The 13,458-nt window shown below is 44.3% G+C and overlaps 1 protein-coding gene across 1 annotated transcript in view; it reads right to left on the bottom strand.

The window, feature by feature from the left end:
* Positions 1-1,274, bottom strand: part of SCP2 (sterol carrier protein 2) — a 109,482-nt gene extending 108,208 nt beyond the window's left edge. Inside the window, exon 1 of the mRNA XM_080801016.1 lies at positions 1,114-1,274. Within this exon, the coding sequence (XP_080657142.1) occupies positions 1,114-1,182 (69 nt within the window). The 5' untranslated portion in view covers positions 1,183-1,274. The remainder of the gene's footprint in view (positions 1-1,113) is intronic.
* Positions 1,275-13,458: the final 12,184 nt, after the last annotated feature.

Here is a 13,458-nt window from a genome sequence, read left to right on the forward strand (position 1 = left end):
CAGGTAGAGAGTGGGGAGGAAGCAGATTCCCAGCTGAGCAGAGAGCCCAAGGCGGGGCTCCATCCCAGGACCCTGAGATCATGACCTGAGCTGAAGGCAGAGGCCTGAGCCACCCAGGCACCCCACTTTTTGCCTTTTTCTAAAAGCAAAAATCCTCTTTGAATTTCAGTTAACAAAAATAGATAGTAACGTAGGTCTTTTGTCAAAGTGAAGCGGTATAACTTGAACTTTCCAAAAGTGGGGGATATCTGCAATGAAGCAAAGGTAAGTACAGGGCTCTGCGGGAAAATCAGAAGGATCAAGAGACTTCTTGGAGAAGGTGAACTGGTCTTTTAAAAACGAAAAGAAAAAAAAAAAAAAAACAACCACAAAGAAGTCAAGTACAAGTAGTGAGAACAAGAGGAAAGGCATAAAACAGTGTGGGGTGGAACTGACAGCAGTTTGGCATTACCAGAACGTGGGAGTGGTGAGGGTGACAAGAAATGAGAGCGGAGGACCCTGGCTTCCTAAGAACCAAGCACAGTACCACATGAGGAACAGAAAGGAGGTCAGAGGATCCAGAAAACATGCCACTTGTGCCGAGACACTTAACATCACTAATGTTTCTCGTCCTCATCCTCGCTTCTAACTGTAAAGGGATCCTACAGGAGAGTATTCCTGGGTGTGCAGAGCGGGGACCGTCCCCACCTGCTTTCCTTCCCATGGCAAGGAGGATGTTGCCTCATCAAAGGTCTAAATACCTTGGGATTCCACTCAAAATCAAAGGAAGTGTGGACTCTGTTGGGGCGTCCGTCACCAATTCTGACCCAGGGAGAAAAAGGAAGGAGGAACGGGAAAGAAATGACCGCAGGAATAACCCCCAGACGAGACCACACTTCAAAGACAACCCTAAATTACAACCCCTCCGAGTCGCCAACATCGAAGAAGCCGTGGCTGAGCAGTGGGATGCCCGGGATCCCCTCCCCGTAGGAAGGACAAACCACTGGACAGCGCCTGGCCCTGACCCGGGCCCCCGTTTTCCGGTCACCTCGGGGCTCCCCTACATCCCGGCCTCTCCCGGCCGGACAGAGCCGAACAGGGAACCCGCCTGCGGGGCTCCGTGGCTCTGTTTACCTTGGTCATCCCAACCCCCACCACGAACACCAGGCGCTGGGGCAAATTCTGTGAGGCGACCGGAAGCATCACGCTGGTCGTGCAGGGCGGAGGCGGGTGCGGAAAGTCCTGAAGCAGCTGACCGGAGCGCGCACAGAGTGAAGCGGCGGCGACGCCGGCTGTCTCTCAGAGCCAGGGGCGGGGCAGGAGGCGGGAAGGGGGCGGGGCAGGAGGCGGTGAGGGGGCGGGGCACCCGAAGAGAGGAGGATGGGGGAGAGACTGAGACAGAATGAGAGAGAAAAAGGAAGGGCGCTTGCGCGTGCGCAGAGACACCGGCAGGGCGCGTTCTTTGGGGGGTGCTGAGTAGTTCTTTGTCCGCGAAGTTCTGGTCCCCGGCTCACGAGCGGGTCGGAGAGGAAGTCCACATCAAACATCGGAAAAAAGCTTTTATAACCTAGTACAGCCATTCGGGTGTAAGTCCTCTATGATGAGAGGGAGTGTGGTCTGGAGTAGGGCCTAATGAGAGCAGGCGTTGGCTGGAAACCAGATGCACAAAACGGTACCCTGAGAAAAATTCGTGGAGTGTTGTAATTGTTCTGTATCCTGTTAGTGTTGGTAAGAGTCAGTCCTAGAGCTGTACACCAAGAGCGCGGGGAGTATTTTACTGTATGTCTAAACAACCAAAATCCACTTAATAACCATGTGACCGCCTTTGTTAATCCCTGAAACTCACTCTTGTTTCGCTCCAGCAAATTATGCCCAGAAACTGAGATATGTCTTTGCCAATAGTTTGTGTAGCACAGGTTCCCTGTAGGGATTCTTATTTATAGCTAATTATTTCACAAGCCTGTAGCATACAGGTTAATGTTTCTTAATAAGCTAATAAAGAAATAACATACTCCAGGGGTGCCTGGGTGGCTCCCACGGTTAGGCGTCTGCCTGGTTAGGCCTCTGCCTTCGGCTTGGGTCCTGATCCCAGGATCCTGGGATTGAGGCCCCGCATGGGGCTCTCTACTCTGCTGGGAGCTGCTTCTCCTGCTCCCTCTGATAGCCCCTCTCCCTGCTTGTGCTCTCCTCCTCCCCTCAAATAAATAATCTTAAAAAAAATAAATAAATAACATACTCCAAACAAAAGATTAATTACATTATAGTTCTAGGCAAAAAGGAGATGAAATAAAGTCCAAGTTTAGTTGTGATGTGCTGTCTACCAGTTGGTCCTCTGAGAATCAGTCCTTCCAACTAACCTGGGAATCAGCTGCCAACTTAGGTTCCTTGCTGCTGAGGCATACAGCTACCTGGCATTGTGTTGACCACTGCCTAGAAAGACTAGCCTTGCCAAGGCAGGAAAAGATGCCTTTCTCTTCCTCAGACTGTTGTGCCTTTAACACCGCTGAGGCCCAAGAGAGTAGTTGGCCACCACGGGAACAAGTGTATCAAGATCAAGATCTTCAGAAATCTGTTCAGATCAGCAAAGGGTAGCCTTGCGCAGACCGAACATTCTAGCAAGTCCTCATAAATTCTTGGTATAAATGTCCATTGCTTCTCCGTATGTTCCTATCTATAAGCACTCAGTAGCACAACACTTTGGTTGCTCTCAATCTCATATGGCCTCCCAAATTCACTCTTAGATCAAAACAAGCACATTTAAGTCATAAACAAGTGGATTTGAAATCTTAACAAACCGATACACAGTTTCCATATGTTGTTTTGTGAGGATGAAATGACACCAACAAAACCTTTAGCATTTATTAGAAGGAATATATATATACATGTGAGATGATTTTTATTTGCTGATTTTGAATTTACAAATTTGCTAACTCACAAAAATTTGCTTATAACGCCAAAATCAATACTTAAAGAGCTCTTGTGGTGGAAAAAAAAAGAAAGAAAGAAAGGAAAAAAAGAAAAAGAAAAATTGAGTTGCCCCAGGCATCTGTTCCCAGCTGAGGTCGAACAATACCAAGCCCCATCTGCCTTCTCGTTTCAACTCCCATGCTGCACATGAGTGTCTGTCTCTTGATCTATTTAGTGCCACATTTTTCATGTTTTTGTGCTTCTTGTTTGTGCTTTTGCTGTTCAAAATGGCACACAAGTATAGTGCCTGAAGTGCTGTCTAGTGTTCCTAAGTGCAAGAAGGGCGTGATAGGGGCCAATACTCTGATCTCTGCTGGCGTCCCTGTGGCAGGCACTCCCCAGGAAGAAGGGAAGCTCGGAGAGGAGACCAGGTTGCCTGTCACCCAGGTCCTCCAGCTGCATTGCCTTGCATAAGAGGTTCACTTGTATCTAGCTCTCCTGCACACCCACTCTCATCTGAGTTGGATCCAAAATTGCATCAGACCAGTTACTGTATCAATGTTAATCTTGCGCAGAGGCTAGGACTGGAGAGCTAATAGCAGTAACAGAAGTTAAGAAACTCACAAAGGCTCTACAGTATTTAATGGGGCCCAGAATGGTGTGTCTCAATAATCCAAAGGGCATTTAAGACTAGTTTCAGATCAGCAGAAACTTTGATACTGCTGCCAAATTTACTGATGCAGGTGCTGCAACAATGGAGCGTCTGTTTCTGGTGCTGGTATTCTTTGGCAGCCTTATCTTCGGCTATGCCAGAAAACTTTCGCTGAAGTAGCAGCTGTTGTCACATGCTATCCTGGAATTTGCCTTGTCCGAAGCTATGGGTCTCTTTCGTTTGATGGTTGCTTTCTTGATTTTGTTTGCCATGTAGCAAATTATTGCTCGAAATGTTGGCATTCATATTAATTACAGATGTAATTCTGTGTATCTTACTGTGACTCTGAAAACTGTAGTATTGGTGTCATGGAAATAGATGTTATTTCCAAAGTCATTTCATTAAAGATGAAACTTTAATTTTTGCTGTGATTTGTACTTACCTAAATTTAGATAGTCACAAAGAAGAATATGCATTCAGACAGATGCTATACAAGTCAGAGGAAACTACAGCAGTTGCCCCATGAAGAAAAAGAGCCAGTTTTTTAAAAATTTTTATTTATTTGACAGAGAGAGAGAGAGATCACAAGTAGGCAGAGAGAGAGGGGGAAGCAGGCTCCCTGCCAAGCGGAAAGGCCCATGTGGGGCTCGAAAAGAGCCAGTTTTTAGAAGAATTCTTTTATACAGTATTCTGTACCTTGTAATTTATAGTCTCTGGGTTATTAATATAGAAGAGAATGAGTGTTTTCAGCTTCTATGAAATATGATTAATTAAACCAAGACAGTTAATTGCTAAAAAGAAAAAAAGGAGGTATGATATGCCTTATGAAGAAAACAGGTGTTGGATAAACTTAGTTCAGACATGAGTTACAGTGCTATTGGCCTTGGTTCAATGTTAATGAATCAACAATATATATTAAATAAGGTGCCTTTAAACAGAAACATAAAACAAGAAATGTTATGTATTGATAGGGTGACAAAACCAGAGGCTTGCAGAAATCTAACCCTGTATTTTTCCTATGAGCAATGGCTCAGTATTCACTAATTTAATGTTCACAGCAACTTTTAGAACATAACTACTACAAAAAGAGAGTGCTGTGTGTGTGTGTGTGTGTGTGTGTGTGTGTGTGTGTGTATAAAGAGTTGCCTTCCTGCCCTAAGGGTCTGTGATAAGAGCCTCTTACAAATCTCTGTGGCATAAAGCATCAGAACAGCTGGAAGTTCACTCACTCTAGGAAAAACCTCCTACAATTGTTCCTATGACCATTCATTCAGCAGAAACTCCTTGGCTGAGGAGCCGTTAGGCAGGAGGGGAAACCAGGGTAGCTATAAGGAAAGACCAAAGGAAGAACTTGTGGCAAGTTAAGGTGTTCTGAGGCTGAACATGCTGTCTCTGCGGGGGCTGAGTGCCCTATCTCTGGGGGAGGGGACGTGTTCAAACTGATGCTGACCGGTGTCAGGGATACTGCAGGAGATAACCTTATACCCGGAGGGAAATTGAACCAAATGGACCTCGAGTTCACAGGCTATTTTCACTATTTCAAAAAGCGTTATAGAAGTTACGTGGATTATACCCACCATACCACCTCCAATAAAAATTGCCATAGGTTCAAAACATCCACATCCGGACCCCATTTCCTACTGAATCAGAGCCTCTGGGAGAAGAGCCTAGGCATCAATATTTAGAAAGATTCTTCCAGGTGATTCTAAGCCCCCACTGCTTTAGGTAAAGAACTACTGGGCTAGGACTAGCTCAATTTAGTAAAATCCCCAGCTGCTCAGAGAATCTCCCCCTTTCCTGCCTATCCCTAGCCTAAAGCAAGGCACTGAAGAAGCTTTTACTAAATGTGAAGTTCTTTCCTGAAACTCGGATTAGCCAATAAAGACAGCAATGTGACTGGCCGATAAGCCGGGGTTACCAATCCAATAGAACAAGTGACAAGGTCCAGATTAATTATTATGGAACAAATGTTTGCTGTCCACTGGACGTCGGTTTCAAAACAGAAGTCCAAAACGCCGGACTCTGAGCCCGCCCGCCAGCCTCAGGGTCAGGCGGCTGACCTGCTTTAGAGCTGGAGGTCGGGTCGGTCCCGAGGCTCTTTATAGAAACTGACGCCCTGGTGCGTGGCAAGGGCCCAACACAGGAACTCCTGCGTGTTGGGCCCCAAAGGCAGCGGGAAGGGAGGCATTCCCGTCAACAGAAAGCTCCACAGCACGTGCAGACACAGGCCATCAAGCCCCTCCAAGGCCTCGTCGTCCAACAACGACACCCATATACCCTTTACTACTTCAGTTTGCAGCTCCCCGGGCGCCTGCGCACCAAGACACTAAGGGCCCCCAGTCGCACTGACGCACAACCACCCCGACGCGGGTTGAACCCAGAGATCAGAGGAGTTCCTGAGCACCGGGGTGACGTCACGTCCTTTGGGGGCGGGCTCAGCCCGCAAGGCTCCACCGCCACTGGTCCGCAACACGGCAGTAACCAGGGGAACTGCAAACACTGTAGGGTCCGCTTCCGGTTCGAGCACCCGACACCCCGCCTCTAGGGATGTACGTGGCTCGGGCAGTTATTCTCCCGTCCCTCCCGGGGCTCCCTTGGACGGAATCCTATGCCAGGGAGCCTGGGCTACCCCTGCCAGGCCCAGGGTGGTCTCTGGTCAGAGGGAAAGGGAACCTTACTGGTCCAGGATGGGAAGAAGAGGCTAGGGGGAGTGGTCAGTGGTTTGACCGCTGTGCAGAGCAGAGCTGTGTTGGTGTAGGAACCCGGTACAGGCGGGGGGAGGGGGGCGCTCAGAAAAGGTTTAAAGTGGAAAGGAGAACTAGAAGTCTGAAGGGGGGGTCTTGTGTGTTCGTCGGATGTGGAACTGTGAAATCTGGGAGTTGTTATGGGGTAAGCTGTCATCCTGGGGAGTGCGGGTGTCAGCTATTGGGAAAACTGAGTTGATAAGGTAGGTGGGGGAAGAAGAGGACATGCTCTCTTTCTGAGCTTGGATGTTAATAATTAGTACTCTTCAGGCCCAGGAACCCTGTAAGCGCGGTGAAACACCTGGTTAGGTTTCTTAACAGCCCTTTGAGGTCAGTGGTGTTACCCTGTTTTGCAAATGAAGAAACTGAGGCTCAAAGAAGTTAACTTGCCCCAAATCAAACGGCCGGCAAGTAGCAGAGTTGAGAGTCCAGACTCTTGTCTCTGGAGCTAAATTACAGAGTTTGAGATTTGAAGTGGGTTTCAGAGGTCCTTCATTCCAGACGGGGCAAATGCAGGTATCTGCAGATATCTGGGTTCGATTGGGCTGTACCTGAAAATCAATTCCCCTTTTGAAGGGAAAGCTTCTCACTCAGCTCCAACTGATTTTTTTTCTGATTTTTTTTCCTGAGACACTTCTCTAAAACCATGACAGCCAATCAGTCTGACAACCAGATGGCCAGATGCCTTCTGTGGGCCACTATTTAGGGTTCCCTGAATCTAATCATAGAATTGACCATTGAAAACAAAAAATAGGCTGCTGTGATCTCATTTTGAAGATAGGAGGACTAATGTCTAGATAGACTGTTAGGGTCTGTGCTAGAATCCAGATCATTTTTTTCATTTCCCCACTGTCCCAGGAATTTGTTCCTTGTATCCACTTAATGTAGTGTGGGAAAATTTTTGCTTAATTAAACAGTCTGAAAGGTACTTAAAAAAATGTCTTTGCCTTTTGTATTTCAGAGGTACTATTAACTGTTAGTTGCAGTTTGCCTTGTGGAAAGATCATTTCCAATGTAACATTGCTACAGAACAAAAGTTGTCAAATATTTTTTATCTCAGGACATCTTTATTCTCTCTTTTTAAAATATTTTATTTATTTATTTGACAGAGGGAGAGAGCACAAGCAGGGGAAGTAGCAGATAGAGGGAGAGGGAGAAACAGCCTACCCCCTCCCCACAGCCTGGGTGCGGGGGGCGGTGGATGCAGGACTGGATCCCAGGACCGCGGGATCATGACCTGAGCTGAAGGCAGTCGCATAACCAACAGAGTTACCCAGGTGCCTCAGGACACCTTTATGCTCTTGCCTCAAAAGAGTTTTGTGTATATTATATCTATGATATTTACCATATCAGAAATTAAAGCTGAGAAAATCTTTTTTTCTTTTATAAAGATTTTATTTATTTATTTGACAGGCAGAGATCACAAGTAGGCAGAGAAGCAGGCAGAGAGAGAGAAAGGGAAGCAGGCTCCCTGTTGAGCAGAGAGCCCAATTCGGGGCTGGATCCCAGGGCCCTGGGACCACAACCCCAGCCGAAGGCAGTAACCCACTGAGCCACCCAGGCGCCCCAAAGCTGAGAAAATCTTAAAACATTCACTTATCAGTTATTTAAGAATAAAAGTAAACTTGGGGGGCCTGGGTGGCTCAGTTAGTTAAGCATCCAGTTCTTGGTCATGATCTCATGGGTTTTGAGATCCAGCCCCATGTTGGGCTCCACGCTCAGCAGGGAGTCTGCTTAAGATTCTCTCCTTCTTGGGGCACCTGGGTGGCTCAGTGGGTTAAAGCCTCTGCTTTTGGCTCAGGTCATGATCCCAGGGTCCTGGGATCGAGCCCCGCATCAGGCTCTCCACTCAGCGGGGAGCTGCTTCTTCCTCCCTCTCTCTGCCTGCCTCTCTGCCTACTTGTGATCTCCGTCTGTCAAATAAATTAATTTTTTAAAAAAAGCTTCTCTCCTTCTGCCCTTCCTCACACTTGTGTACTTGCTCTCTCTCTCTCTCTAAATAAAATAAATCTTTAAAAAAAGTAACCTGTTACTTCTGAATATAAATAATATTTTAGGGGCGCCTGGGTGGCTCAGTGGGTTAAACCTCTGCCTTTGGCTCAGGTCGTGATCTCAAGGTCCTGGGATCGAGCCCCGCATCAGGCTCTCTGCTCAGCAGGGAGCCTGTTTCCCCCTCTCTCCTTCTGCCTACTTGTAATCTCTGCCTGTCAAATGAATAAATAAAATCTTAAAAAATATATATTTTAATGAAAAATAGCTATGCCTTTCCCCCAAAAAAATTAGTAGGAAGAGTAGCATTATTTTACATTGTCTCAAATCTGTTCAGTATCTGGCTTGATAGAAAATAGCCAGACTCTCATTTCTGCTTCAGCAACCAAACTGTTGTGTCTTTTGTGTATATGAAGACAGTTTGGTCTAACATAGATTTTAATTGCCTTTTCAAATAACTGTGGACATTCTTTTTTGATACTATACCAAAAACTTAGCGAGTGGTAGTTTCTTGAAAGGTATGTACAGTGTGACTTCTGAAACCATATTGGCGAACTTTTGTACTGTTACATTAAAATCCATTGGTTTATCTTGCCCTTTGTTCTGATATTTTATCCATGTACAATTTTATTACATTAGGCATTGGACATTTGAAAAATGTTGGCTCACTGGGTTAAACAAATCTTCCAAATGTTGACATTTCAAATTTCATAATATCAAGTAGAATGTCATTGTACAATATCAAGAAAATCACATTTGTTAATATCATCACCTATCTCATTTTTTAGAAAAAAGTTTAAGCTGCTAAACTCAAGGTAGTAGAAACAAGTTTTCATTTGGCCAAAAAATACTGTCAGTTGTTTTGTTGAAGGGAAAGACTCACCTTTTTTGTTGTTGTTGTTTTGTTGAAGGGACAGGCTCACCCTTTTTTTTTTTTTTAACATATTTGAGAAAATGTCTGTGAAACACCCAAGTCTGAATAACTGTAGTTTGTTAGCTGTTCATTCAAGTGAAAATGGCATTCTATAACCTATGTGGCTAGCTCAGCTGGTAACTCAAACAAGCACACAAGTGTTTTCTGGGATCAACTATTATACTTTGGCTTATAGCAGAAGTGCTTGATGTGTACTTCCCATTTTGTCACACAGAATATTAAAAATATATGTACTTGAGATGAAATTGAATAAAATTAATTTTTACTATTTCATAAGGAAAAAAAAACCAAAATAGATGTCCATGGAAGTAGAGAGGGACTAGTAAGATAATAAAAGTTGCTGTTAATGCTGAAAAGATTGGGAAAGAACATTTCCATTTTCAATGTGGAGGACTAAATAATCAAAAAATTCTGCCAAGGCACCTGGGAGTTGATTGAGCTGCTGGCTCTTGGTTTTGGCTTGTGTTATGATCTCAGGGTCCTGGAATTGAGCACCATGTTGGGCTCCATGCTCAGTGGGGAGTCTGCTTGAGGATTCTCTCTCCATCTCCCTCTTCCCCCCCGCACCCCACTCACACACACTCTCTCTCTCAAATAAATCTTTAAAAAAGGCTTTTCCTGCCAAGAAACACCCAGAAATGCTGGATAAAATGCAATAAACATTATTTTAAATGCATACAGTATGGAGGAGGGGTGTTTTTTCTTTTAATTTTACACTCATCTGTGCTGTTTGAATGTTTTGACTTTGTGTATTACTTTTTAAAGACTATTTATTTGAGAGAGAGAGAGTGAGTGAGTGGGAGCATGAGATGGGGGGAGGGACAGAGGGAGAAGCAGACTCCCCACTGAGCAGGGAGTCAGACATGGGGCTTGATCCCAGGACCCCAGGACCCCAGGACCCTGAGATCATGACCTGAGCCAAAGACAGACAAATGCTCAATGCACTGAGCCACCCAGGTGCCCCTGTGTATTAATTTTTATTAATATTTATAAATTATAAATATATAAATTAAATTTATAATTTAATTATTTTGGGGGTAGACAATACTCAACACATGAATTAAGATTCAAAAGTATAAAAGGTCAAACTGTCAAAATTCTCCCTCCTACCCCTATTTCTCCCAGTTTCCCTGTTCCTCTCCCCATCCTAGAAATATTTTATGTAACTACAACCAAATACATATATGCACACTTGAGTAATGTTATCCCCCTGTATAATACAAACTTTGGCTTTCTTTATATGCTATTTCACATCTTGAATTTTTCATACAACAATAGATTTCTTAGATTATATCAATGCATAAAAAGTTGCTTGTGTTTTTTTTTTCATAATTACCTAGTGTTCAGTTTATGGATGTACCATACTTTATTTAACCACCTGTTGGTGGATATTAAGATGGTTTTCAGTAGCACCTGGGTGGCTCAGTCAGTTAAGCATCTGCCTTCGGCTGGGTCCTGGGATGGAGCCCCATGTAGGGCTCCTTGCTTAGCAGAGAGCCCGCTTCTCCCTCTCTCTCTCTCTCTCTCTCTCTGCCATTCCTCTTTGTGTTCTCTGTCTCTGTCAAATAAATAAATAAAATCTTTTTTTAAAAAAAAAGATTGTTTTCAGTCTTTTGCTATTATATGTTGTGCTGCAATGTGCTTGTATCATTGTATACCTGTGTGGGTATGTCTGTGGGTTAAAGTCCTAAAAATGGAATTTGTGAGTCAAAAGGAGGTGATTGATAGTTCTGATATATATTGCCAATCGCTTTCCATTAAAGACATTCCTACAGCAGTGTGAGAGTATTTGCCTATATTCTTTTATAACTAAAACAATAGCTTTAAAAACTTATAATTCAGAAGAGATTACTGAGGAATTACTTCTGCTTAAATCCAGCAGGACTAAAAAGGACAAAACTGTTATTACCTATAGCCATATTGTTATTACCACTTGTTATTACCACTGTTCTATCCCCATTGCCCCTCTGCTGATTTTCCTTGGAGTCCCAGGAACAATAATAATGTAGAGGAAGGGGGGCACCTTGTTATTTTAAAAACCAGGCACCAGGGGCGCCTGGGTGGCTCAGTGGGTTAAAGCCTCTGTCTTCGGCTCAGGTAATGATCCCAGGATCCTGGGATGGAGCCCTTTTCAGACTCTCTGCTCAGCAGGGAGCCTGCTTCCCTTCCTCTCTCTGCCTGCGTCTCTGCCTACTTGTGATCTATCTCTGTGTGTCAAATAAATAAATACAATCTTAATAAAAATAAAAACCAGGCACCAAATTTCCTCTCAACAAAAGAAATTCTGTTACTGATCCATTAGTTTGCTAGTGCTGTCATAACAAAGTACTAGAGATTGGGTGGCTTAAACAACAGAAATGTGTTTTTTCATTTATAGAAGCTGGAAGCCTGAGATGAAGGTGTCAGCAGGGTTGATTTTGTCTGAGGCCTCTCTCCTTGGCTTACAAATGGCCATCTTCTCCCTTTGTCTTCACATGGTCTATCCTCCATGCTTATCTGTGTCCAAATTTCCAAGTCTTATAAGGACATGAGTCATATTGGGTGAAGTTCTACCCTAATGACTTCATTTTAACCTAATTCCTTTTTAGTTTTTTAAAAGATTTTATTTATTTGACAGAGAGTGAGAGAGCACAAGCAGGGGGAACAGCAAGCAGAGGGAGAGGGAGAAGCAGGCTCCCCACTGAGCAGGAAGCCTGGATACAGGGCTTGATCCCAGGACCCTTAGTTACTTTTTTAGAGATCCTATCTCCAAACACAGTCACTTTGTGATATAGTAGAGAATAGGCCTTCAACATTTGTATTGAGGGGGGGACATAATTCAGTCCATAGGAGTCAGCATTAACCTCATTAAGTATGAGAAGTAGGATCCCACAGTTGCTCCTCAGCCTTTCTTTCTTATGCAGTCTGTCTCTGTTATTTAAGGAGTGAATGAATTGGAGTTGTGTCCAGTAATATATAGAAAAGGGACACAGAGGGCTGGCCAGATGATCCATAACCTGAATTACTGCAAAGGCAAGGGATCAAAAATGACTAGGAATGCTATAAACCGCAATTACTATTTTAGGTCACAAAGAGGAACTTAGAGTTTCTCATTAGACTCAAGAAGGAGATGAGAGACCATTTTTGTTTAAACCTTAATGGACTTTGTAATGACCCCAGCAAGCACCTGGCTTTAAAGAGAGGGGATTAAAAAAAAAAAAAAAAAAAGAGAGAGGGGATTTTATTTCTATTTTTTTAAAAGATTTTATTTATTTATTTGACAGACAGAGATCATAAGTAGGCAGAGAAGCAGACAGGAGTGGCGGGAACCAGGCTCCCCGGTGAGCAGGGAGCCCCATACGGGGCTCGATCCCAGGACCCTGAGATCATGACCTGAGCCCAAGGCAGAGGCCTAACCCACTGCACCACCCAGGCGCCCCGGGGATTTTATTTCTAGATCACCTAACAGTCTAGCCATTGGTTGGAGGCGTGGAACGTTAGTGACTTTGGGGTCATCAACAAGTGGAAGGTGGGGGAGGGAGAGTGTGCACTGAATACTCTTTATTAATCCACCCACAATGAACTAAACAGGGCCATTGACAACTTCTGCAAAACCAGTTTGGGTGGATAGTGGAGCAGAAGCTAGGGACTCAAATTCACAAATATTATTGCAATCTAATTATTGAGCATAAAATTCGGATTATTGAGATGTAACTGAGCAGTGAGGGAATGAAGTCCATGAATGTAGACAATGTCCAAATGAATGAATGAAATGACATTTTAAAAATGAAACATTTATTGGGCATTTATGTAAGCAAGGTTTACACACCCCCATTCAGTCGTCATAATACCACCATGACATAGTGACACAGATCTTCTTCAGCAAACTCTAGCCACACTCCTCTGAGCCCACTTCTCTACTAGGCCTCAACCTTGACCTACAAAGACTTAAACACAAATATAGTTTCTAGCAACTCCAGGCCACATTCCTAAGATGACCCTAGCCCCCCTTAAAGTGCCTACATGAGAAAATATCCAGCGGGGCACCTGGGTGGCTCAGTGGGTTAAGCCTCTGCCTTCGGCTCAGTTCATGATCTCAGGGTCCTGGGATCGAGCCCCGCATGGGGCTCTCTGCTTAGCAGGGAGCCTGCTTCCTCCTCTCTTTCTGCCCGCCTCTCTGCCTACTTGTGATCTCTCTGTCAAATAAATAAAATCTTAAAAAAAAAAAAAAAAGTAAATTGGGGCACCTGGGTGGCTCAGTCATTAAGCACCTG

This window comes from Martes martes (assembly GCF_963455335.1).
Source record: "Martes martes genome assembly, chromosome: 4".
Lineage (NCBI taxonomy): Eukaryota > Metazoa > Chordata > Mammalia > Carnivora > Mustelidae > Martes > Martes martes.